Source organism: Protopterus annectens, chromosome 12.part0 (assembly GCF_019279795.1).
Source record: "Protopterus annectens isolate FY-2018-M chromosome 12.part0, PAN1.0, whole genome shotgun sequence".
Classification (NCBI taxonomy): domain Eukaryota; kingdom Metazoa; phylum Chordata; order Ceratodontiformes; family Protopteridae; genus Protopterus; species Protopterus annectens.
The window spans coordinates 1,377,848,734-1,377,874,403 of record NC_056746.1 but is presented as its reverse complement, the minus strand read 5'-3'; the positions used below and the strand labels follow the sequence as shown (position 1 = coordinate 1,377,874,403).

At 41.1% G+C, this 25,670-nt stretch overlaps 1 protein-coding gene across 1 annotated transcript in view; it reads left to right on the top strand.

The window, feature by feature from the left end:
- Positions 1 to 25,670, top strand: part of NSFL1C (NSFL1 cofactor) — a 565,621-nt gene that overhangs the window by 441,657 nt on the left and 98,294 nt on the right. The window contains exon 6 of the mRNA XM_044090438.1: positions 24,688 to 24,797. Coding sequence (XP_043946373.1) covers positions 24,688 to 24,797 — 110 coding nt within the window. The remainder of the gene's footprint in view (positions 1 to 24,687; positions 24,798 to 25,670) is intronic.

The following is a 25,670-nucleotide window of genomic DNA, read 5'->3' as shown; positions in this document are numbered from 1 at the left end:
AGGTGAAGAATGTTACGCTTATTCCTCCTACATTCACTCACCTCTTGCTTTGGGGTCAGAGGAGAAGGGTACATGTTCCCCTGACTTCCTGATCCAAGAACTTGTTTTGGGGATACCATTATTAAAATGATGGAAAATTTTCATTGAGAAAGCTCTCAGATGTCTGACGTCCAGAAGAGATGCTGTGATCTTGCATATGATTTCCCCCAGACTTTCTGCAGTTCCTCCCGTTTTGGAAGCTCTTTACACACTTTTGTCTGCTTCCCAATCCCCTGATTCTCAGCCCTCTGCTCTTAAAACAGATCTGTTCTACAAGGCTCCTGAGGCGCAAAAGTTTCTTTGTAGAAGAATTCCTCATCAGATCCGTCTGTGATTTCTCCCTCATCTGTCAAATCTACTAAACTGCTTGCTTCTTCCAAACTCTTACCATCCTGGCAAAGATAGTAGAACCATGGATAGGTGTGATAAAAAGGTGTACTCTACCTTTCGAGTCCATCAGTTACCAGACACATACAGTGGATATAAAAAGTTTACACACCCCTGTTAAAATGCCAGATTTTTGTGGTATAAAAATGAGACCACAATAAATCATTTAAAAACTTTTCCCACCTTTAATGTGACCTATAACCTGTACAATTCAGTTGAAAAACAAACCTGTTAGGGGAAAAAATAAAAAAAATAAAAATTGTACAATAAATTGGTTGCATAAGTGTGCACACCCTTAAACTAATACTTTGTTGAAACACCTTTTGATTTAATTATAGCATCCAGTCTTCTTTGCTGGTATCTATTATCATGGCATATCTTGAGTTGGCAATATTTGCCCACTCTTCCTTGCAAAAGTGCTCCAAGTCTATCAGATTGTGAGGGCATCTCTTGTGCATAGCCCTGTTCAGGGCACCTCAGAGATTTTCTATTAGATTTAGGTCTGGGTACTGACTGGGCCATTCCAAAACTTGAATTTTCTTCTGGTGAAGCCATTCTTTTGTTGATTTGGATGTATGCTTGGGGTCATTGTTGTGTTCAAAGGTGAAATTCCTCTTCATCTTCAGCATTATTGCAGATGCCTGAAGGTTTTGGACCAAGTGTGTCTGGTATTTGGAACTGTTCATTATTCCCGCCACCTTGACTAAAGCCCCAGTTCCAGCTGAAGAAAAGCAACCCCAATGCATGATACTCCCACCACCATGCTTCACCGTGGGGATGGTGTTCTTTTGGTGATGCAAAGTGTTGTTTTTGCGCCAAACATACCTTTTGGAATTGTGGCTAAAAAGTTCAACCTTGGTCTCATCAGACCATAACACATTTTCCCACATGCGTTTGGGAGACTTGATGTATTGTTTTGCAAATTTTAGTTGGGCCTGGATGTTTTTCTGTGTAAGAAAAGGCTTTCATCCTGCAACCGTACCCAATAGCCCAGACATATGGAGAGCACGGGAGATTGTTGTCACATGTACACAATCAGTACTTGCCAGAAATTCCTACAGCTCTTTCCATGTTGCTGTAGGTCTCTTGGCAGCCTCCCTGACAAATTTTTGTCTCGTCTTTTCATCATTTTTTGAGGGACATCCAGTTCTTTGCAACATCACTGTTGTCCCATATTTTCTACACATTTTGATGACCGTCTTCACTGTGTTCCATGGTATATCCAATGCTGTGGAAGTTTTTTTGTACCCTTCTCCTGACTGATACCTTTCAACAATGAGATCCCTTTGGTGCTTTGTAAGCTCTCTGCGAACCATGGCTTTTGCTGTAGCAGGCAACTGAGTACATGTCAGGAAAGTCCTACTAGGACAGCTGAACTTTATTTGGAGTTGATCAGTCTCTCTAATTGATGGAAGGTCTGTACCCAAGAAGACTGAATGCTGTAATTAAATCAAAAGGTGCTTCAACAAAGTATTAGTTTAAGGGTGTGCACACTTATGCAACCAGCTTATTGTACGTTTTTTATTTTTTATATTTTTCCCCTAACAGATTTGTTTTTCAATTGAATTGTACAGGTATATATATATATATACTATACTAATATATAGTTCATTAGATCATACAAAATAGTTACCTATACATATACAAGAATTCAACATCTTGAATGGTTGTTCCCAAGGGGTTTTTGATATACCACTAATTTTTGACAAAAGTTCTGAATGTTGATGATAGGATTGTATGTAAGCATTAAAATTGTTCATACACCCCCCCTCCTCCCCCTCCCCCCCCTCCCTCCTCACAAATGAATTTTGTCTACAGACATATGAAAGTTATGGTTGATAACATCTATAAGAATTATATATGTGTATATATATAAAAAATTGTTTTGATTTTTGGGATACTAATAATATACATACTAGCGTAATTATATACAAATATGGAAAATGTTATAATTATTAGCCTAATATAGCTTATATCTAAATGAAATTAAATGCAGGCTTCATATCATCTTGCATATTTAGTATACATCTATATACACTGTTAGTAGTAAGCCCTATGTATTGCCATACTGTATTATTGAATTGTACATATAATGCTGTTTACTTAAGTAATTCTGTCATTAGAATTTTTTTAAAAAAAAAGCTGACATTATTTTTATAATGTTTTTATAAGTCTCACAATTTCAGACATTTTACAGCCTTTATATATGTCAGCATACATTGCTCTTTATACTTGGTTAAATTTGGAAGACTGTGGTGTGCTATGGCATTAATAGTTTTTATGGTTTTTGTCATCAGTGCATTATTTAGAGTTGATGACTTTAAAAGAAAAAGTAGTATTAAGTTTTTTAAGCTATACCCAAATGGGCTAATTAATTGAATAAGCAACAACTGAATTTAATTGGATAATTATATATAATCAAATTAGGGTTTTTATATATAATGAGTGATTTTATATTATATTAATTGAATCTGAAGAAGCGTGCCTTTGTGGATGCACGCGAAAGCGCTTATTCTCTTGTTCTAATAAAGAATTGATTTTACGTGGTGGTTGGTTTCCAGTTTCTACTATATCATTCGTTTTTTGCTCTGGAATCACCTTCGAGGGTCAGGTTTGCTGCATTCTACGACCTTTCAACAATGAGATCCCTTTGGTGCTTTGTAAGCTCTCTGCGAACCATGGCTTTTGCTGTAGCAGGCAACTGAGTACATGTCAGGAAAGTCCTACTAGGACAGCTGAATTTTATTTGGAGTTAATCAGAGTCTCTCTAATTGATGGAAGGTCTGTACCCAAGAAGACTGAATGCTGTAATTAAATCAAAAGGTGCTTCAACAAAGTATTAGTTTAAGGGTGTGCACACTTATGCAACCAGCTTATTGTACGTTTTTTATTTTTTATATTTTTCCCCTAACAGATTTGTTTTTCAATTGAATTGTACAGGTTATAGGTTGCATTAAAGGTGGGAAAAGTTTTGAAATGATGTATTGATGTCTCATTTTTTTATATAAAAAAAAACTAGCATTTTAACAGGGGTGTGTAAACTTTTTATATCCACTGTATGAATAGGTATGTCCCTCCTTACCAAACTGGGGGGGTGGGGGTTGTTAACTGTCATGCCTGGCTCTGATTCTAAAACTTCAGCTCTTTCCTTGCTTGGCTCTGCTTCACACGTATCTCATCTTTCCATCAAATACACCTCTGATGCTGCTGATGCTTTATCTAGAATGGCTGCATCATGGGCAGTTATTGGGAGGTATTCCTGGCTTCAACTTCAATCCATTCCAGAGGATGTGAAGGTAGAATTATTGGAGACGGACTATCCAAAATTTGTTTGGCTCTGCTACTGCCGATCTCTCTAAAGCTTTGCAAGACAAAGGGAAGGTCATGAAAGACCTTAAACAAAATTTCCTCTTGCCTATTCCTGAATTTGAGGAATTGCCCCTTTAAAGCATCCTTTGTGCATAAACATCATAAGCAGTCTTTAAAGGGTAAAAGACCTTCGAAGAGGTTTTTTTTCTGAGAAACTTTGTCCTTATTCCAGGTGACAGTAGTTTTCCTTTCTGGGCAAGTCATCCATTTGACAATCTTTCTCTTCCCCTCAGCCAGATTTCTGTTTCCGAAAGATGAACTCTGTCCTTTCCCACGTGGCAGCTGTTCACCACAAGTTCTTGTGTTCCATCAGTAAATCAAAATAGTTATTTCATGGTGCAGAAGTCCCTTCCTCCCTTTTCAGGGATTCCTGAACCCCCTCATTCCCTCATTTTCCTCTTTTCGAGGACCTCTTGGTTCAAGGTACTGTTCAGTGCCTCTTTGCCAAAGGGGAAAGGGCTTCTACTCCATAATGTTTTTGGTTCCTAGGAAGGGAGGGCTGTTGGAAACCCATACTGGACCTCTCTTTTCTCAACACCTTTCTCCAAGTTCCTTCTTTCAGAATGTTGATTGTCCAGTCTCTCTACCCTTTGCTTTTGAGAGGATCACCAAAGCAATGGATAAGGGCAGAAAGGTTCACATTACCTACCTTGACCTGGCCAAGGCATTTAACACAATACCCCACTCGGGTATTGTTGACAAACTCAAGAGGTTTGGTATAAACCCTTATGTCACCTGGTGGATAGCCAACTGGCTCACAGGACGCTGGAAGTTAGACTTGGGGAGTCCACCTCTACAAAGAGGCCAATCACAAGCAGAGTCCTTCAGGGGTCGATCCTGAGACCACTCCTTTTTGACACTGACTTCTGTGAAGTCAAGTTAATGTCAGTGGCCTCTGGCTGACTTTGCAGATTGCAAATTAGGAACAGTCATAGAATCCCTCACTGACAGAAAAGTTCTCTAAGAAGGACTCGCAGAGCCATGGACTAAAAGTAAATGCCAAGAAATGCATACTAGAATCCTTCAGGAATCCACCCCTTGTAAGGGTCATATTGACAACACAACCCTGAGAGTTGACCCAGCAGTCTGGGATTTGGGGACACACAGAGACATTAATCATTTTATGTTGTGCAACTTATAAACAAAGGTATGGCATCTAGGTCTAAGGAGGTAATTGTTCCACTGTATTTGGCATTCATCAGGCCAGTCATAGAGTGTAATGATCATGGTATAGTGGTAAAAGGGGGGGGGGGGTTCATAATGGTTAAAGTGTTCACCTCGCAGATACAAGATACGGCGTTTAATTCTCACCTTTGGAAGTGAAATTTGTTAGGCTTAAAATGGCCCACAATGACAGCTTAGTACTTGTGAACAATGCCTCATTTGGTATGTAGCTAACCAGGCACATTCAACAATTGGAATGTCCACAGAGGTTCCTCACTAAACAAATACAAGTAACGTGTCCTATGCAGACCGCCTCAAGGCCTTATCCCTGTACTGTCTCCTACTGGCTGTTGAGGGCAGATCTATGCCTGGCATATAAGGCATTATCAGATCCCACCCTGATGGACCTCCTGTATATCTGCAAAACAAACAGCACCAGAATTACCCATTCTAAAGACTTAAACCTTGCATGTGATATAAATAGGACCTGCTGGAGACAACTAGTATGTATTCCAGAGACTACCCTTTCTCTGGAACAGGCTCCCCATCCATGTGAAGCAGAGTTCCTCCCTAACTCAATTCAAGTGCAACATGGACAGTTGGATGAAAAACACAAAATTCATCCTTGGTTTGGCATCTGTGTCTCTAATGGACACAGGCAGCCTGTAAATGGTTTATCTCCCAGGTCTCTGCTTGTAAATATTTCATCTCCCAAGCTCCCGCTTACACTTATCAAGATTACCAGAACTTGTCAAATTTGGGATGCATGGCTAGGCTTAAAAAGGCCTTTGTGGTCATTAGCCTAATACTCACATGTGAACTTATGCTTCTTCCTCAGGCTTTTCTTATTTTTTTGGACCTGAAGGATGTATATCTTACATATTCCTATACACCCTCTCTTCAGGAAGTTTTTATGATTCAATCTTCCTTACGTTCAGTTCTGTGTTTTGCCTTTTGGTCTTTCTGTAGCACCAGGGCTTTTTACCAAATGTGTAGCCCAGATCATAGCCTTTTGCAGACCCTGTGGTGGTCAGATTTTCCCTATCGGGACAACCTTCTTCAGGCCCCTTCTCTGCAGGACCTTGTATTTACAGTGCTGCTGCTTCGTAGTGTGGATGTCAAACTCAGACTAAAGAAGCCCATAAAGGATTCAAATCTTTAGTATGACTGCTTTTGGTGCGGTCTTTGACAGTTTTCTTTCAGTACCTTCTTCCTTTTCAACAGACCTCAGCAAGAGGGTTTCTGAGAGCCCTGGGGTTCATGGCATCCACTGTTAAATGGTTCTTTTTGTCAGACTCCATATGAGAATGTTCTAGTGGTATCTGAAGATAATCTGGTTGCAACATTGTCACACTCTAGACTTTCCTATTCCTCTCTTGTTTTAGCTGAGGAAGGCATTTCTGTGGTGCCTTCCCACTCACAAGCTGTATACCAGCTACTTTAGAGCTAGCTGGGGGGGGGGGGGGGGGTGTATTCCGTTCACAACAGAGTTCAGGGGGTCTCGTCTCCAAGGAAGTATAAGAGCATATCGGCATCAAGTAAATAGTCATTGACTTCCAAGATGGCTGCACTAGTCTGAAAAAGGAAACTGAGAAAAGAGCTAGTAATTCTGCCAACTTGAGTAAAATTCAGTTACTGTCTAGTAAATACACTACCTGAATGTCAGCAAAGAAATTTGCAGAACCTGAAAAAAAAAAAAGAAAGAAAGTTATGCACTTATCATAGGGATGGATCAGTTTTTCTCTCCTTCCTGATCTGATGGGTCTCAGATTTGACATCGTTCACTTTTTCAGACTTTAAGATCTGTGGCGCAGGCTCCTCCCATTGCCTATAATGGCCAACCTTTCCCCAACATTACCTCAGATCGAATTTGCCGCAGAATGTTATAAAAAAAAAGTTGCAACACTTGTAAAATATGCACTAGAAGAATTCAAACAGGACAGAACAAAGGATATAAAAATATACACTGGAGCTGCAAGAGTATGTAATGCTGTACCAGTAGTAGGCTAGCAGTCATACCAGAAGCCAAGGGAAGAGAAACTTCCCAAGAGATTGAAAAGGGGGAAGGAGGGAGGGAAGTTGAGGAAGGACAGAAATAGACAGCATGGATCTATCATTATGGTTAAATACATAACTTTCATGTCTGATGTCTTTTCCGTCCATTCCTCAGTTGATGGGACAGAGTCCCCATCTACTTAATTCCATGAGTGGTCTTTTGGAAGGATGTTCCGGTTAATGGCAGAATTAAGTCACCCTATCTTTGGAAAGCAGGTCCAATTTGTAATGGGAAATAAAGGTATCAACATTACACCACGTGGCAGCGGTACAAAAGGCATCAACTGAAGCCCTAGAAGAGAAGACTAAAGAAGTGAATACAATTTTGTCGTGTGCTTTTGCTAGTCACTGCAGATTAGAGCCTTTTTGGTTATAAACATGAGATACAGCCAGTCAACCACTGAGCTAAGGTAACCTTTGACTACCGTAACCCACATTGGTCTTAGAACATGAAACAAGCAACTGATCTAATTTCCTAAAAGGTTTGGTTTGATGGAGGTAAAAGTGTAATGGTCTGTGTACATCCAGCAAATGGAGCATGTATTCTACTTTGAAAGTTTTGGAAAGAAAACCGAAATATTAATACTCTGAGTGAAGACTGTGAACTTACTTTAGGCAAAAAAGAAGGATTGGTGCGTAAAGTAACCTCGTCCTTGTGAAAATAATGGAAGAGAGTTGACCAGAAAGAGCTTGCAGCTCTGACACCCTTCCTGCTAAAGTAATGGCCACCAGAAAGAGTTTTCAAAGTCAAAAATTTGAGGTACACCTTGGCAGCAGGTTAAAAAGAAGCTTGGGTCAAGGCTTGTAACAAAACAATCAAGTCCCAAAAAGGAGTAGGATCTTTAAGACAAAGTCTAAGAAAAATGGTACCCCTGAGGAAGGCTTTGCACAATTTGACTGAGGCTAATGAAGTTAGGTCTGTCCCACATGGCAATTTGAAATGGACACTAACTGAACCTCAAGAGCCACGGTGGTGAAGCGGTTAGCGTTGTCGCCTCACAGCAAGAGGTTCTCCCATTCGATTCTCGGCTGGAGCACTTTCTGTGTGGAGTCTGCATGTCCTCCTCGTGGATGAGTGACGTTAAAGACATGCAGGTAGGTGCGAGTGTGAATGGGCGTGCCTTCGTTGAAGGTTGGGCATCAGGCTGGCAACTGAGCACCCTAAAAATCCACTGCCAGTCGTGAGCGGACCGGAGTTCCTCTGTGGTGACCCCTAACTGGGAAAAGCCGAAAGTCTTTTTACTAACTGAACCTCAACAGTAGAGTAACTAGCTCCATCATGGAAAATGGAGGTAATGAATTCTAGCAGTGCTGATATAGGAGCAGGAAAAAGGATTTGGATTTTCTGACGCCCAGATGGAAAACCTTTTCCATTTATTTTTGTTAACTTTCCTAGTGGATGGTTTCGGAGGTAAAAATGTGGAGCACCTGGGAGAAAAGCCTGGAATGACTAGCTATCATTGGAAGTGAAAAAAACATGCGGTTGGCTGTAGAGTTCGAATATCCAGATGAGGTGTTTCACATAGGTAAGACAGACGGTCTGGATTTGGATCCAGCACCCAAGGAGGGTGTACCAGCTGAGACAAGAGGTAGGGAAACCACACCTGTTGAGGCCAAAAAGGGGCAACGAGGAGGATGACCTTGATCTTACATTTTTAATGCTTTCCATACAAATTTTGGAGGTAGGGGAGTTGGGAAGCCATTTGGGAGACCAGAGGGCCTATTGTGGATCAGTCTCTCTCAGGGACTCCCCTTGTGGGGAGATCAGAGCAAAGAACCTGCTGCATTTGGAATGGGCAGGAGAGGCAAAAACGTGCAGTATGGTTGACTTTATTTAACAGGTTTGTGTCACGACTGTTGGATTGAGAGACCACTCATAAAGTAGTAGAATAGATCTGCTCAACCTGTTTGCTAGAATGTTGATCTTCCTGAGAACGTGCATTGCCATTAGAAAGCATTTGGAATATATCGCCCACTGCCACACTCTTTGCTTCTTGACACAACAGACAGGAGTGTGTTCCCTCTTGTTTGTTGATGTGCCAGACTACTGACATATTGTATGTCTATATAGAGATTTCCTAGTGGAAGGACAGCCTGAAAAGCCTGCAATGTTAGTTCTGCCGTTCTCTAAAGACATTGATGGGAAGCTTGGCCTTTGTGGGCTGCCCCCTACCCCCACCCTAGTTGGGAAGCATCCGTAGTCACTGTGGCTTTGGGAGAGGGAGGAACAAAGGGACGACATCAAAACAACTGTGGAGATTGAATCCACCAACTTACGTGGTTTCTGCAGATCTTTGTTATGGGTATAGCGGTCATGGGATGGGATCTGATGGGACCACTGGACTGCAAGTGTCCACCGTAACAGTCTTGGCAAGGGGACCAAAGTAATGGAGCTTCCATTGATCCTAGAAGTTGAACTAGTCTGTCAGGCAGTGTCTGGGAAAGAAGTTGTTAAGCCTGATTTCTTACGGGTCAGTAACCTGTTCTCCGATAACCTTGTAATTTGAATGGTTGTATCCAAATGAGCTGCTATGAATTCCAGAACTCGTACTGGGGAAAACTGAGATTGTCCTTATACGCTGTAATTCCCAGGTTGAAGCATATTTGAAATGAGTGAATTCTGGTTTGGATTAGTCAAGACTTGGTAGGAACAGAGCTAGTCGTTATATGGGAACAGCCGGAACTCTTGAGGCCATAGATGAGCTGCAACCACTGCCATGTATTTGGAGAACACAAAGGAGGCTGTGGTGAGACAAAAGGCTAGGGCTCTGGACTGGAAATAACTAGGTCCCAGCTGGAAGCAAAGGAACCTCCTGGAGCGTCTGTTCATTTTGATGCAGTAGTATGCATCCTGGAAGTCTGTTAAGCATATCCAGTTGTTTTTCCTTGGTAGAGGGAGAATAGAATGTACTGAGACTATCCAGAAGTCTGTGTCTGACAAACTGGTTCAAGTGGCTTGGGTCCAAAGTTGGCCATAGATCCCTGTTCTTTTTTGGCACTAAAAAGAATATGGAATAAGTTCCAAGCCTTTGTTGATCTGCAGGGGCTTTTTAGAGGACTCTTGTTGTCTAGCCGTTTTTTTCATTTCTAATGCTGCAGCTTTTCTTGGGGGTGGGAGGTGGAGAGTTTCTTTCTTAGAGGGGGTGGTTATTGAAAGGGAATTAAATAACCTCTGCTAATTATTGTTCACACCCAGACATCTTTGGTGGTTGAAATCCAGGATTCTGGGTGCAGAGACAAATGCCCCCAGCTGCCTGCAGATTTCAGCAGTCAAGCAACAGTTTAGAGGTGCTGGAAAGGCCTCTCAGAGGTGAGACCCCTGAAGCTTTGATTCTGCAGGTGTCCTTTGCCATAAGGGTGATATCTACTGTTAGATCCCCCTGAGGTGGGGGTGAGGGGGATGTTCTGTCTCTGGAGGAATCCTAGGAAGAACCTTGAGATTTTATAAACCACAGGTGAGGGGGTCTTCATGTTTTACTGTTGCAGATCTAACTATTGAGATTTGCTGCCATGAAAGCCCTTGGCTGGCCCAACTTCCAAAGGATTTCCTCCCCCTCCAGGAGCCATTGTATGATCTAACAGATGCCTAGACATCCAGGTATAAAGGGAGTCATTTGGCGCCATAACTCCAGTTTGTCCTTATCATTGGAGCCTGAAGCAAAGTGCTAATCAGTATGTCGGTTAATCCGCACCAGCCTCTAAAGTAAGTACCCCACTGGAGAACTTTTCATATGTTTCTTAAATAATGTCAGAGAAGGGTAATTACTTCTGCTGTGGCAAGCAGATACCACACCGGGACTTTCACTCTTCGTGTAGCTTGCTTAGTCTGTGTGTGACATACCTGTCAGTTCTGTACTCGCTTTAACAGTAGGACGATCAAGTATAGGGCTGAAATCTTTGCTAAGCACCTTAATGAGACATTAAGGCCTTTTCACACCATGTTGTCCATTGGTCAGGTCAATGTTGATCTCCCTAGGAGCAAGACGAAACATCTGAAGCATGGGGAATGGGGTGACGCTCTTTTGCCATCTGCCAGTCCACCCAGGCATATCAAAGAAGGTGAGACATTTTTGCAAGTCGTCGTGGCCCCCACCTCCCCCCCCCCCGATTACTGAGGTTGTGGCACAGGCTTCTATTGTGACCTATTCGGTGTCCGATATCCCGCTGGGTGTCTCCACTTTTGCCCAAGCTGAAGGGACTTACCTTGTTGATTGTGTCTGAGGCGCTTTGCAGGTTCTGGCTTCCGACAGCCATTTCCCATCTGTCGAGGGGGAATAGACGTACCCTGTCATCAGATCATCACTTCAGTTTACCGTTCTTTGGTTGCGGCCGCCCATCTGCATTCCAACCCTAGGGCTGACATTGATCATAGGTCCAAGCATGAAGCCTCACATAAAAAGGCTGCATCCAGCTTGCCTCAGCTGAAGCCTACTGGCTATCACTCCCAAACCCAAGCTTATCAACAGGACCTGGTTAGGCTGGCTGAGGATTTGATTTACTATAGTTGGATCTAGATGTCTTAGCCTCCCTGGGTCTGCCCCCAAATCTTCTCCTGGTAAAAGAAGCAACATCTCCCTCCAGGATTCTTCAGATTCTTTCGATTCAAAGGATAACAGTGAGGAATCCACTTTTGAGGAAAGTTTGCCTTGCTTCCTGTTGGGATTCAGACTCTGATAACCTAGCCTCAGCTCTACTCCCTAAGGGCATATCTTTTGGTGAGACCCTGCACATCCTGAGGGAGCACTTCAAATGAGAAACTCAGGAATATCCTCAATCAAAGAAGAGAGTAAGAGAATTCCTAAAATTTCCCGAACATAAACCTGTTGCCATTCCTCCAGTTTTAGAGGTAGAGTTCTGGATTCCCATATGTACCTCTTTTAAAAACTTTGTAGCTGATCCTGAAATGATGACTCTGGGTCCTATGGGAGCAACAGCAAGCATTTCTAAACCCCCCCCCCCCGTCAATGGACAAAGAAAGTAGAGTCTTAAACAGGTTTGGGAAGAAAGTTTGCACCTCTGCCACCCTGGCTATGAAGACCATAAATTGTCACTTCCATGTGTTCAATTATCAGGTGAGCCTCCTAGGACTAGATGAAGCAAAAATTAGTGGGGAATGAAAATAAGGACCTCTCTAAGCAACTGCTAGACATATGCAGCTCGTCTTCTCCAGTTGCTACCACTCCTTGCACTGTCACTATGATGCTTTGGAAGCATCTAGCAGGGCAACAGCTACAGGATCAGTTATGAGAAGACATGGCTGGCTGAGGAGAGTAGTCCAGCCTTGACCATGTAAAATCAAGTCTTTTGGATGCTCCTTTGGACAAAGACTACCTTTTTGATCCTAAGGCTAAAGCAGTACTTAACGGTGAAGGTTAAGACCAAGTCCATGCAGACTGTCAAGGACTTTCTTCTTGTTTAACCACCCGCTTCAGCCATAACTATCCTATCAAACACTGGTACTTTCCAGCCTCCCAGTCTAAACAAAGTCTTCGGAGACCTAGAAGGGGCAAGAATCAAAGGGCAGCAGCAGTGGCTAAAACATGACAAGCTGACTGTAATCAGCTTATGGGATCTCATCAGCAGGGTCACAGCAGGTAGCAATCATGCTCCCTCCTTTTTCCCTACCTAGTGTCCCACCCCAACCTTCCCACACTAGGATGACTGTCCCTCCTAAAAGATTGTACACATTGCCTAGGACCAATGAGCATTTAAAGATAGTCATAAAAGAAGCTACAAACTTTGGTTCCAGTAATTTCCCACTTCCTCAGGCTTACCAGACATTCCCACCAAAAAAGACAAAGGCCACAAAACAAATTCAGCTACTGTGTTCCCAAGCTTCTGTGGAACTAGTACACAAAAGATTAACAGGTAAAGGATTTTACTCAAGGCTCTGTCTAGTCCCAAGAAAATAATGTATCTGGAGACCTATCCAGGACCTGTCAAAGCCCAAAAAATTCTTTCAGGTACCAAAATTCAGAATGTTCACCCTCCAAAAACTGTTGCCATGATTTCCCCACTGTCTACATGGTTACCCTAGATCTTAGACACCTTCACAGTCTCCTAGAAAAATCTCGCAGGAGGTTTTTTACACTTCAGAGCAGATGCAAAGCATTATCAGTTTTGTGTTGTGCTCTTTGGCTTGTCTTCTGCACCCAGGGTATTCACAAAATGCCTGGCTCCAGTGATGGCCTTTTTCAGGTTCAAGAGCATTTAGATCTATCCCTCCCTAGAAGACTCCCTCATTCAAGCAGCAAATCAGAAAAACTAAAATCAAGTTTGTTATACACCAAGAAACTCTAGCCAACCTGGAGTTAACCATCAATATCCAGATGTCTCTGAGCATCCCCATGAACAGCATTGTGTTTTTGGGGGCTTCATTGAACTCCTATCTTCAAAATGTTTCCTTCCTCCAGAGAAAGTAACCTTTCTAACACAATATTTCCAAGAACTTCTTCACAGGAACCACTTCACTGCCAGGGCCTTGGAGGTTTGGGTTACATGGCCTCTTGAATTTTCATGATCCCCCTTGCCAAGACTCCTCATGAGGAAGCTACAGCGATGCTCAGAAATGTGTGGCGCCAGCACTCCCAATCCTTCAGCTTCAGGGTGAAGCTTCTTCCTTTTCTCAGGAAAGTCTTTGCCTAGTGGGCCCAAGCCTGCTCCTACAGCCTCTGCTTCCATTAAGTATAATTTATCAGAACCAAACATCAACCACAAATGCCTCTGACATAGCTTGGGAGGGCTCAACAGCAACCTACAGACACAGGGCAAGTGTGACACCCAGTTCAAAAACACACATCAACCAAAGAGAACTATTGGCAATCCAGAAAGGCTTGATTGCATTCAAAGACCAGTGGAAACCAGGTGTTCTCCTAGTTGATACAGAAAATACCACTGTTATGCCGTACATAAGAGTAGGGGTACTCTCTCTTATCCTCTTTGTCACCTAGCCGTAGATGTTCGGGAAACTACAAACTCCCTTGGCCTGCACCTCCTGGCTCGGTACCTACCAGGAAAAAGAAATCAACTGGGGGATAACATAAGTAGGAGTCTGTCATACCCTCAGGAGTGGTAATTGCATCAGGATGTTTTTTCTCAGCGTAGCCAAAGAATGGGGTGTTCCAGATACAGACCTTTTTGCCACAAAAGAAAACTTTCATTTGGAAAAGTTTTGCTCAAGGGCCAAAATCAAGTTGGCCTGGAGGAAGGATGCCTCCTCCTTTTGGACAGGTCTGTTCCTATATGCTTTCTCTCCCATACCCTTACTCCCCAGGTATTACTGAAAATAAGAGAGTAAGGGTCAGTGGTCATTTTAATAGCCCCCAGATTGACCAAGGCAGTACTTGTATCCCATATTGCTGTCTCAGCAAGAAGGGACCATGGCTGCTGCCATGGATCTGTTGACAAAGAACAAGGGCGCCATCATATACCCCAACCTGAATACACATAAATTACTGCTTACATACTATTTTGACCCCGTTGGCTGGGGACATCCCTTGACAAACAGGTCCTGGACATTATAAAAGAAGCCAGTAGACCTACTACAAGAAAATCTTACTCTGCCAAATGGAAGAGATTTTCTATATGGTGCAGAAAAAGGGGACAGAATCTGGTTCCTCTGATCCTGTCATACTTAACAGAACTTGATCTGCCCTGTCAGTCTCCTCTTTTTTCCCACGCACTCATGAAACAGTTTCTGAGAGGAGTTATTTACAGTACTCACCCCCCCCCCCCCCTGGAAAAAAACTCCTGTTCCTCCATAGGATCTAAATTCCATTTTGAAGAAGCTCACCCTTCCCCCTTTAGAGGAAGCTGTCTCTACAGACATTAAGTTATTGACTTTTAAGATAGCTTTCAGCTTTCTTGCTAGCCATTACTTTAGCTAGAAGAGTATCAGAGCTTCCAGCCCTTGTGTAGAACCTTTCGTTACCAGACCACCCACCTGCCTACCTTCTTTCCCTAACCCTCAATATAAGGATGAAAGAATTCTCCACTTGTTGGATGTGGATAGACAATTGCGTTACTACCTGGGCAAAACAAAAAAATGTTAGAAAATCTGAACAGCTTTTTGTGGCCTTTGCCTGTAGTTTCTAAATAAACAATTTCCAGTGGGTCTCCCACTGCATTTTGTTTTACTACAACCATTATGAAAAAAGCCACTAGACTGCCAGATCGCACTCCACTAGGTCTACTGCTTGGTGATCTGCCTTTCTTAAAGGGGTGGCCACTAAGGACATTTTAAAAGCAGCTACTTGTTCCTCTGTGCATACCTTCACCAAACATCATCACCTTCCAGCCTTCTCCAAGTCTAGAGCTGGGTTTGTCACTGCAGTTTTGCAGGGCATCCTATCCTCTCCATAAAATTCTTCATCCACCCTTTTTATCAGCCTTTGGGAGTCATCCCATCAGTTAGGACTGTAGCAGTGAAACACAAATAACATAGTACATTTGTATACACTTAACCTTAAAGGTAGATGTTTGAGTATATTTACTGTTGTATTCTTTCCCTCTCTCCCTCCTTCCCCTCTTGCCCTGAAGGTTAGGGTGAGATTTTCCCTGCTAGATCTTTGTTTGGATTAGGCTCAAGGTTACACGTTGTAGTTTTCTGAGGCTAAGGCCTTTCACTTTTGGGGACCAGCTAGGGGCTCCTTGCTGTTGAGCAAGAAGGTAATGAAGTTATGGCACTGGCTGACTCCCTTTACACTTGGACATCTTGACATCGGTCAGGGTGTCTGCCAGCCCCTGGATGAGGAGGAGGAAAGTCTCTGGTAGTTGAGCCAGCTAGGTGCTTCCATGGCTAGCATTTCCATCAGTTCGGACTGCAACAATGAATACACTGTAAAATCTCCATTTATGGTAAGTGTACACAGCTTTGCTTTTCTTACCTCCCTTCTGGTTTCTAGAGAAGGTCCTTTGGGGGGGGGGTAAAGAACCTCCCTCTGGCAGAAATGGTATTCCCATCCTGTTCACTCTTGCAGTGTGTCTTTCAACTTGGGGCCTAACAAAGGGGACCCACCAAATGGGGGCATTGATAAATGATGTCTTAAAAAGCTCTATGAAATCGCACAAATGCATCCACGTGTACTTCCTTGTAGTAATGCTCGTTCCTGTGGTACTCTAAATACATTGGAGATGAGATACATGAAGGTGTTTGACAGGGATTGAAGGGTCACCAGCTGAGAATCTAGGTTCATCTGTCTTCAGATATGGACCCAGAAAGAGACTTGGAAAGTTCCTTTGTCAGGTCTCTTTGGAACCTAGTCAAGTGTGCCATATAGTTCAGCAGCCTTAATGAAAAGGTAACTGAAACATAAATGCACCACTTCCCAAATCTGCCCAAAACCTTGAATTCTGTTAGGGGGATGGACAGAAGAGCTTTCTTCTGCAAACTCCTCCTTAGTTGTGCTATTACTACTACCACAGCATCCAGTGCCTGGCCTTTGGTCCAATAAGGGCAGTCTCTGGAAGCCATGAGGTATTTGTCCATTTTCTTGGGGATCTGTTCAGTAATGTATGGTTCCTTCCATGCCCAGTGAGAGATTAAATCCACCGTCTCATCTACCAGGGGAACCACCCATGGAATAGCTAAGCTGGAAACAAAAGCCTCAAGAAGCAGATTCCTTCTTGGAATTATCGTCAGAAGACCAAACTCTTTTCTGTCTTAATAACTAGAGGATCTTTTTGAATGAGGTGTCATCAAGGAATGATCTGGGGGACACCATCTTCAATGAAATTTGTGTCTTAGTTGCCTCTTACACATTTACTTCCTAGGAGCCTCTGCTGGGGTGGGGGGCAGACTCCAGGGAGGACTCAGAAGCCTGCAGGGAATCCTGAATGAGGACAATCTCAAGGCTAGTGTGAACTGGCTGTATGGTATACACAATGCAGATCAGGACCTAGGACTATCCTTTGCAGAGTGGGTTGAGATGAGAGGGGTAACTAGGGAAAGGGAAGGCACTATTAAATTAAGAGGTTAATTACTAAAGGAAATGGAATGAGTTTAAATATAAAAAAGCACACTATCCTGAACTATGAATCACATCTGAACTCTGAGCAGAAAACAAGATCTGAGGTAATGGTGACAGGATGGGGATTATGGGTAAGGGGAGGAGCCTGAAACACTGATCCTAAAGTCTGAAAAAGTATCCGAAATCTGAACGGAGACCCGTCAGTTGAGTGGAAAAGACATCATCAGATCATGCACTTTAACATGCGTAATTTTAATTTTAGGTTAGGTAATGACTGTGGGTGCAGCTGTCGATGTAGGGCAGTTGTTCCAGTCAGAAGGCTTAAACTTCATTTTTTGAAAATGTACATAGTTTTTGTGTGATTTGTTCTAAGTTAATAGGGAATAGGAGAGTTCTGAAACTGTATTTAGTTTTAGGGTTTTCATCAAATGTCTTGAAAAATGTAATATAGGTTCAAATGGAGATGACAAGAAACTAAAAGATCAACCTGCCAAACATTGTGTGTGCATATATCACAAAAGTTAGAAGCAACACATTTGGAAAAGCTGCCATGTATAATAGATGGAAACAACTTTTTATCATAATGCCCATGCTAGCCATATAATTTTGGAATGTAAATGGCATTACAGGTATAGACAAACATTGAGTATTGAATTTATATTAAGAAATATTAAGAATGCAGATTGCAAATAGCAGTGCTGCAGGAAACGCCTTTGAAAAATTTGATAAAGAAAGGATTTCTGGCTGGATATTCAGCAGAATATCAGGAAGAAAGGAAATTGGGAGTAATTATAGTAATTGCTAGAGGAGCTGCAGTAGTGATAGAAGAGGAAAAACAGATGGTAGTGGTAGATTGCTGGTAGTAAGGGGCTACTGCCAAAGGAGAAGGATTACGCTGACATGTATGCCATCAAAAACTACTATTATGGTGCTTATGAACATTTTAGGAGAAATAATAATTTTTCAGCAGGAAATGTTACTTATAGGTGGTGGGGAATGGACCTTGATTTGCAACAGTGAGGTTATATCTGGGGGACCTAGAAGGAAAATATAACAAAAGAAGGTAGATTTCTGAAAAATTTTATCAAAATATTTTATTTAAGAGATGTGAATTCAGTAGTTTGAACTCAGAGAATTTACATATTATCCAAGTTACAATAACTGGGCTAGAGTAGATAGATAGAAATTGTATTCGTCAGGAACATGTGTGTTTAATTGAAAGCTTCAACATACATCCAATAACGGTTTCCAATTATGCACCAATAAAAACTAAGGTAAAACTGCAGGTTAATGATATAAAAGTGAGACCATGGTGCTTTCCCATATCTACCTGTTAAGAGAGGAGTTTAAGGAATGTATACTGAGAATTATTCGAAAATTATTAGGGAAAATAGAAATTTCTTCAAATGTTATAGCCTGTGAATGGGATAAAATGAAATGGAGTTTAAAAATAGGGTAGAGCTAAAAGAAAAAAAGACTGGTAAGTAGTGGTAGAAGTTATTTAGAGGGGGTGATCGGTTATTTAAAGTATAGCAGAATAAGGGGAATCTCGCAGAACAAGAACAGGTGTAACTGCAGAGTGCTATGGAAAAAAATAAGGAAGTATCTGCTGTTAAGCAACTATTTTTGGTGGTTCCAGAGCACATAAAGGTTTAGCACAGCAATGTATACAACAGAAAATAGAAAGGTCCGTCTTCAAACTTAAGGTGCCTGTAACCAGAAAATAACTAGAGATCCTATCAAGATATTTTATAAATTTTATGAAAATTTGTATAAAGCAGAGAAATTTAGAAATCAAGAGCACAAATTGAAGTATTTATGGAAGACTTAAGTTATGCCAAGGTTAGAGATAGACAAGGCTCAACAGTTGAGATAGGAGGCAATGAGATAAAAATGGTGATGTATTATCAATCTGCTTGAAAGTCTCCAAGAACAAATGGTATTCATCTGGAAGCTTGGAAGTTAGGAGAAAAGAAATTGATAAAGATCTGAAAAGTTTTGGTTAACAGTATTTTAAAAGGAGGGGAAGCACCAACATCTTGGATGAAAGCTGTGGTGGCTGTAATACCTAAAGACAATAAAGACCCCGTCAGACCCAGCTTCATATACACCCATTTCTGTTTTAAACCATGATTAAAAAGTATGTATTTCTATACTAGCTAAAAGAAAGGCAAATGTGTTCCACAAATTGATAGACATGGGTCAGTATGGTTTTGTGTAGAGAATGCAAATCTTTGACAAGATTAATAGAACAGTGATGATCCATAAGGAATCAGAATGTAAGAAAATACCACTGTTGTTTTTGGGTCTTGCTGCACATAAAGCATTTGACAGAGTAAGATGGGATTTTCAGTAGGGCAATGGAAGCATTTACATTCCTTGATGCAATGATAAGGTTAATTAGGAAGATACATGAGGGATCAGAGGCAAGAATTAAAGTGGGAGGATTGCTCTCTGTTAAGTTGTCTGAACAGAGGAACCAAGCAAGGGTGTCCTCTTTTTTTTCCCTTTTCTTTGCTTGTTATATTTAGAACTACTGTCAAAGAAAATAAGAGATTCAGAAGTTCAGGAATATAACTGGTATCATAAAAAGAAAATGTGGCTTTATTTGCGGACAATATTGTCTGATAAATCCAGAAAAGGGCATCTCGGTGTTGTGGAGCATTTTGTGACAGTTTCAAGGCTTTTTGGGATATAAAAAATTAATGAAGATAAAACAAAGACTATAGCTGTAAACTGTGTACACATACATGAATTGTTTCAACAGTACCTGTAATTATGGGGACACAATAAAATGAAGTATTTAGGAAAATTTATTAAAAGGCTTCTGTTATGGCAGTTAAGGTTATGTGAGAACAGACTAAAAGGATCATAATAAAACTGAGAAACTAGAAGCTCTTGTTTATGGATATGGAAAGTAAGCTGTAAACACTGAAAATTGTTGTAGTCCTTTCAGTTTTATATACAGGTCAGACATATCAACCAGAGGGGAAGCTGTGAACAATAATAGACTTAAAGGAATTCTTGTGGGAGGGATAAGAAGGCAGTGGTTAAGTAGGATAAGTTAGGGTCTATATTAAATTAGCGAACGCTGATTTATCGACCCCATGTAAGTGAAAGCTTACAATCCCGAACACTTGGAACAGCGATTTTTTTTTGCCCCAGGGGAAAATAAATCGCTGTTCCACCCCCCCCAAAAAAAAGTCAAAACATTGCATAAAGTGGGGGGCTTTACACCCTACACCCTCCGATGGGGGGGGGGGGGCTGTGCTCCCCACAGCCCCCTATTTAAATATACCAACTGCGAAATCGCACTACAGTGAGGAAAACGGAAAAGTAACGGAGACAGCCAAGCTATTTCTTTCCCAGGGAAATAAATTGCTTATATGTCATTTCGCTATTTTGCTGTTTCGTGCTTTCAAGTTCGATCAAGACCCATTCAAAGGATTGCGTCTTTGATTATATAATAGGAACCCATAAGTTAGTATTCCAATAGAACAATGTAGTTTAAGATTATCTGATTTTAAAGGGATATTTTAGCGCTACAAAATTAAGATTTACATAACACAAGCAGAAAGTTATAATTCGAAGTGGAAAGAGATGATGACAAAACTGGGAAAATTCAATAAATAAGGATGGAGCGGGATTTTGTATGCATATTCTTAAGGAGAATAACAGCCATACAGAATATTGTATATAAAATAGCGGAACGTATTAAGTCAACATGAGAATTAAGAAATTAGATTTTTCTGATAGGGATGACTGCAAGTAGGTGTACAAAGAATAGGCAAGAGGATGCTGCAATTTACTGGAGAAAATTGGAAAAGGAACCAACATTATTGGGAGCAAGTACCTAGAGAGTGAAAGGTAATAGAATGGGGTAAGGCCAAGAAGATATTTGGACTGCAGGGTAGAGACTGCCTTCCCTACCAGGGATTGATATCAGAGTATAGACAAAGAGAAAGGAATAGGAAATCCTAACTGGTAGAGTTTTTAGTTAACTCTATATAAAAAAAAAAAAAAAAAAAAAAAAAAAAAAGGTAATTAGTAGAGCATATAAAATATTGCATGATGACTATAAAAATTTAATCAGGGGAGTTTAGAAAAGTTTGAGTAGAAAGAGTAGGTAAGCAGTTTACAAGGAAACAATAGGAGAAAAATACGTATGTCTCCCAAGTATGCAACGAAGTCTAGAAGGCTTAGGATTTTTGCTTGGAAGTGTTTGTACAGGTAGTTTTATACCCCAAGCGGACTCCAAAGAACTTTTCCTCAGGTGGCAAATACTGGAGTATGATGGGGAAGAAAGAGGTTAACTGGGAACGTACCTTCTGGGAGTGAAATGAGTTTGCAGATTTAAAAAATTCCCTACAGCGTCCTCTGTCAGAAATATTGGATGAGCAAATGAATGTTGCTAAGTAAATATTTATTTTAGGCTAAGACACATGGATGGTCTCAATTGCCTTAAATTTAATTCTGTTGACTGCCAAAAAGCAGTTGCTACAAAGTGGAAATCAAAGTCTGAGGGAAGGAGTAAATTACATAGAAATACATGGAAATTGCAGGAAAAATACACGCAGAATAATCTGGAAGAGGAATGAGATTTAAGAGAGGACAGGAATTGAGCAGTTTGTGTAATGCTGGACTAATGGTGGTTATAAAAGAACTATTGATATATTATGTATGTAATGAGAAAGTTAATGCTTTTCTTTTGTATAAATATATGCCTATGTCTTGTGATAATTTGATAAAGGTGGTAATGGCTCTTCAGGCTCTGAATTTCCTTTGGACTTCAGGTCCTTCTAGAATTTTCACAGACAGTATCAGTGTCATGTGGTACATAAACAGAGAGGAACAAAGTCTTACCGTCTTTGCAGACTAGTTCTTATAGCATGGGATTTTGCCATCTGCCATAATTTCATTCTTCATATGGTCTATATTCCATCAGAACACAGTGTTGTGGCCAACAATCTGAGCAGATCCCCATGAATGGGTTCCCCACAGAGAGGTATTCCTGGACATTGTACATGGATGGGGGGACTCCTCAAGTAGACTTTTGCCTCCACTCATTTCAGACAGTTCCCCACGTTTTATTCCAGACTGCCAAGTCCTGTGGCTTGGAAGTTGGGCGCCATGCCCTTTTGTTGGAAAGGGATGTTCCTGTATGCATATCCCCCTGTTCATGTGTTGCCCGAGGTCCTACACAATCATTTGGGACAGGCCCAAAATCTTGGTAATTTCCCTTTTGTCCTAACCAACTTTGATTTCACCTTCTTTTTCACTTGGCCAGATGTAATCAACACAAGTTTACCCCATAGGATGAGCATACTCACACAGGACAAGAGCACTCTGTTCACCCTCTTTTCAAACTGCAGTAGACTGTCTGGATGATGGGGGTTTTGATTCGTTTTAGGCACCAATTTCATGAGGCCATGTTTCTGGTTTTGCCTCAGGCCAGAAAACCTACTGCTTGAAAATCTCATGTTGCGAAATGGAAAAATATTTCCTGGTGTCACAACAATGAGCAAGACACTTTTAGTGGGTCTTCCTACTTTTCATCCTCATTTGTACCAGTTGCTCAAGTTTGGTTTGGCATACTCTTCTGCAAAGCTCATTTATCAACCATTTCTGCCTCTGGGTCCACCACTGTGTTCTAGGTTTGAGGGTAAATAATTTCTCAAAGGCGTTCTTCATTTTAGGCCTGCAAGAAAACCCATTCCTCCTCCTCCTCCTCCTCGGGACTTAAACTTTGTTCTTCAAAAATTGACTCTGCTATCTTTTGAATTAGCAGCTTCTTCCTATTTAAAATTATGTACCTAGAAAACTGTCTTGTGGCTCTGACCTCTGCCAAAACTTCACACCCTTGTGCATACCTCTCAATTTTGTGATGCAAGAATTCTGGACAAAGACTAAAATAATGGGACAAAGACCCCAAAATAGGGACAGATTTTAAATATTATTTTTATAAACTTAGAAAATTGCTAGAATTACACGATTTGTATTAGCATGTATTTTCTGAAGAAAATGAAGTCTGAAATTCAAATATATGTCATCATTTAGTGACTTCGATCTTCAGTGATTTGTCAGAGAACCACAAATTGCATGAGGAACAGACCAAAAAATATGGGCATCTGAGAGGTATGGCGCTATGGCAGTTTCTCCTTTTCTTGTTTTCCATACAGTCTCTAAACTAATCTTATTTTATGCATGTATAGTAGTTAATGATATGCCTTTGAATCAGGCCTTCCATCTTTTTCCTTTGTCTTGTTAAAGTCGCGAGAGGATTTGTATAGACAGGTCTGATATTAATTATACAAGATTAAATAGTAGGAAATCTGAGTAACTTTCTTTTCAGGACATAAAATTAGGTTTGGTAGTTGCTAAGCAAAGCATTTCTTCTTGGATTTCTAAGGCCATTTTCTTTTGTTATTTTTCTGGCAAACTGCTTCCTATGTCAGTTCATTCTATTACAATGATTGCCTCTTTTGGAGCTTTTGTAAGTGTCTGAATGCTGGATCCATTTTGGAAGCGGCTACTTTTTCTGTTCAAACTTTTACTAAGCATTGCAAGTTTGATGCGACTTCAAGGGGCAGACCAAGTTTTGCAAGGTCCATCCTCCATGGGTTCTTGGGGGGGGGGGGGGGGTTCGTCAGTTCATTCTTCCTCTTCCCATTTTTTACAGTACCTCTTGTACTGTCCCTGTTGTAAGGAGTTACTGCAACAGTGATTAAGGAAGGACATAGTGCAGCTGTGTAAGAACTTAATAACGCAGATAATCTTACTGTTAGTGTTCCATCCCTCCTTTCCCCTACTGGGTTTTTCTTTTCCCTCCGTCTGAGGGTTGGCCTTTTTCTTTTTAGGGATGTACATGTACCATCTGCCTCTCCTGTGCTTCTGTTGTTCTAGCGCAGTTTATTTCTGAGGATTTGGCGCTTCTCTGTCACTTGTGTACCTTATGCCTTGGACATAGAACTTGTATCTGAACAACGCATGAAAGGGTCCAGGCTTGGTATGCTGGCCACACATACAGCTGTCCTTGGCAGGGTATTCTTGTAAGGGAATACTGCTAGAATGATAAGTAGGACTGTTCCGTTAAGTTCTTGGAGAACTGTACTTTCTGTGCCTCGCCCAGTACTCCTGCTTCAGTAGGAGAGTACATTAAAAATTTATCAAGATTTGTATAATCATGTTTAATGTAAAGCTCTGTTAGTGTGCACTTCGGTTCGGTTAATAAGAGGTACCAGCATAATAACAAGCCATTTTAAAGAATTAGTTGTCTGAGAAGGATACATTGCTTTATTATGGAGTCACTGGGGGGAAATGCAGATGAAATATTTAATCTGCTACATTGATGCTAGAAATCTTTCATGGACATGCTTAATTCTACTAACATCTAGTGACAGATGTGGGCAAATCTGACTGCCTGATTACAAATCACACTGCTTTTTTAAGTATGGTGGTAATAGACTTATCTTTTTTGATAGTGCTGGTAGATTATTTAAATAATAAGTAAACTTTGGCATGTGGCCTAGAAAAATATTTTCAGGGAGACAACTGATTTAGTTGCAGTAGCAGCACTTTCCATTTGGTATCATGCTTTGGCGTGAGAAGCCAGTAGGAGGTATAGTGTTTACCAAGTAGGTAGTTTAAATGTTCCCTGTTCATAGCTTCCAAGCACAAGATCCATTCTTATTTGTTTGTTGTCCAGGTTCATGTTGTATTGAAGCTGTGGAAGCATGGATTCAGTTTGGATGATGGAGAACAAAGAAGCTATGCAGATCCAGCCAATGCTCAGTTCCTGGAGTCCATTCGCAGAGGGTAAGATTCTTATATCTGAAACAAGTTGAGAAGGAAATTTAAATACTGTTCTGTTTGTTTCTGAACAGATGGGGTGTATATGAGCTTTGCTTGGTGGAACTGGCTGACCGGCTGGCACTTGCATGATATGTTTAATCAGTTGTTTGGGAGTCATGGTTAAATGAAGCATCCCAGTGCATGCATGTATACATCCTTCATATGCTCATCAGGATTGGTGCCACAGTACATTGTTTAAATGAAGGGCACTCTGGTGTCCCTATGTAGCTCAAGCAAATGTTTCACTTTCTCTATCTGTTCATTTGCTTGTTGGCTGAATTGATAGAAATAGAAGTACAGTTTAACCCTTTTTTTTCATGTTTAGTCTTGCTTGGTTTTGGTCGTTTTTTTTTTCTTCCTGTTCATGCTCACTGTCCTGATTCTTTGTACAATAACATACATGGAAAAGATGGTCATTGAATGTGACTTCTGGCTCTACAGAGTGCAGAATTTAAACTTCTGACATAAACACTTTGATATCTGATTAGACTTGAAGATAGATGCATTGATGTCATAACTTCAGGTATTTGTGTCTGAAGCCTCCATTATCCTCGGTGCAGCCTTCTCAAGGCACCTATATCTGGAACATATTTTTTGTGGTTTCCAGTCTCCTGACTTCCATTGCTGGTCTGTCCTCACATGCCTGTGTGTGTGAATTCACACCCATGGGTGTCCTAGGTAAATGGTTCTCTCTCTCTTTTCCTGGTTATTCTTGGGGCTTTGAGGATTCCAGGACCTCTCTTTGAGGTGGACAAGGATAATGAGCTGTTCTGCCACATGCTTGCCAATTCATGGGCTTACACCACTGGGTATCAGAGGTAGTGTCCCACCACCTCC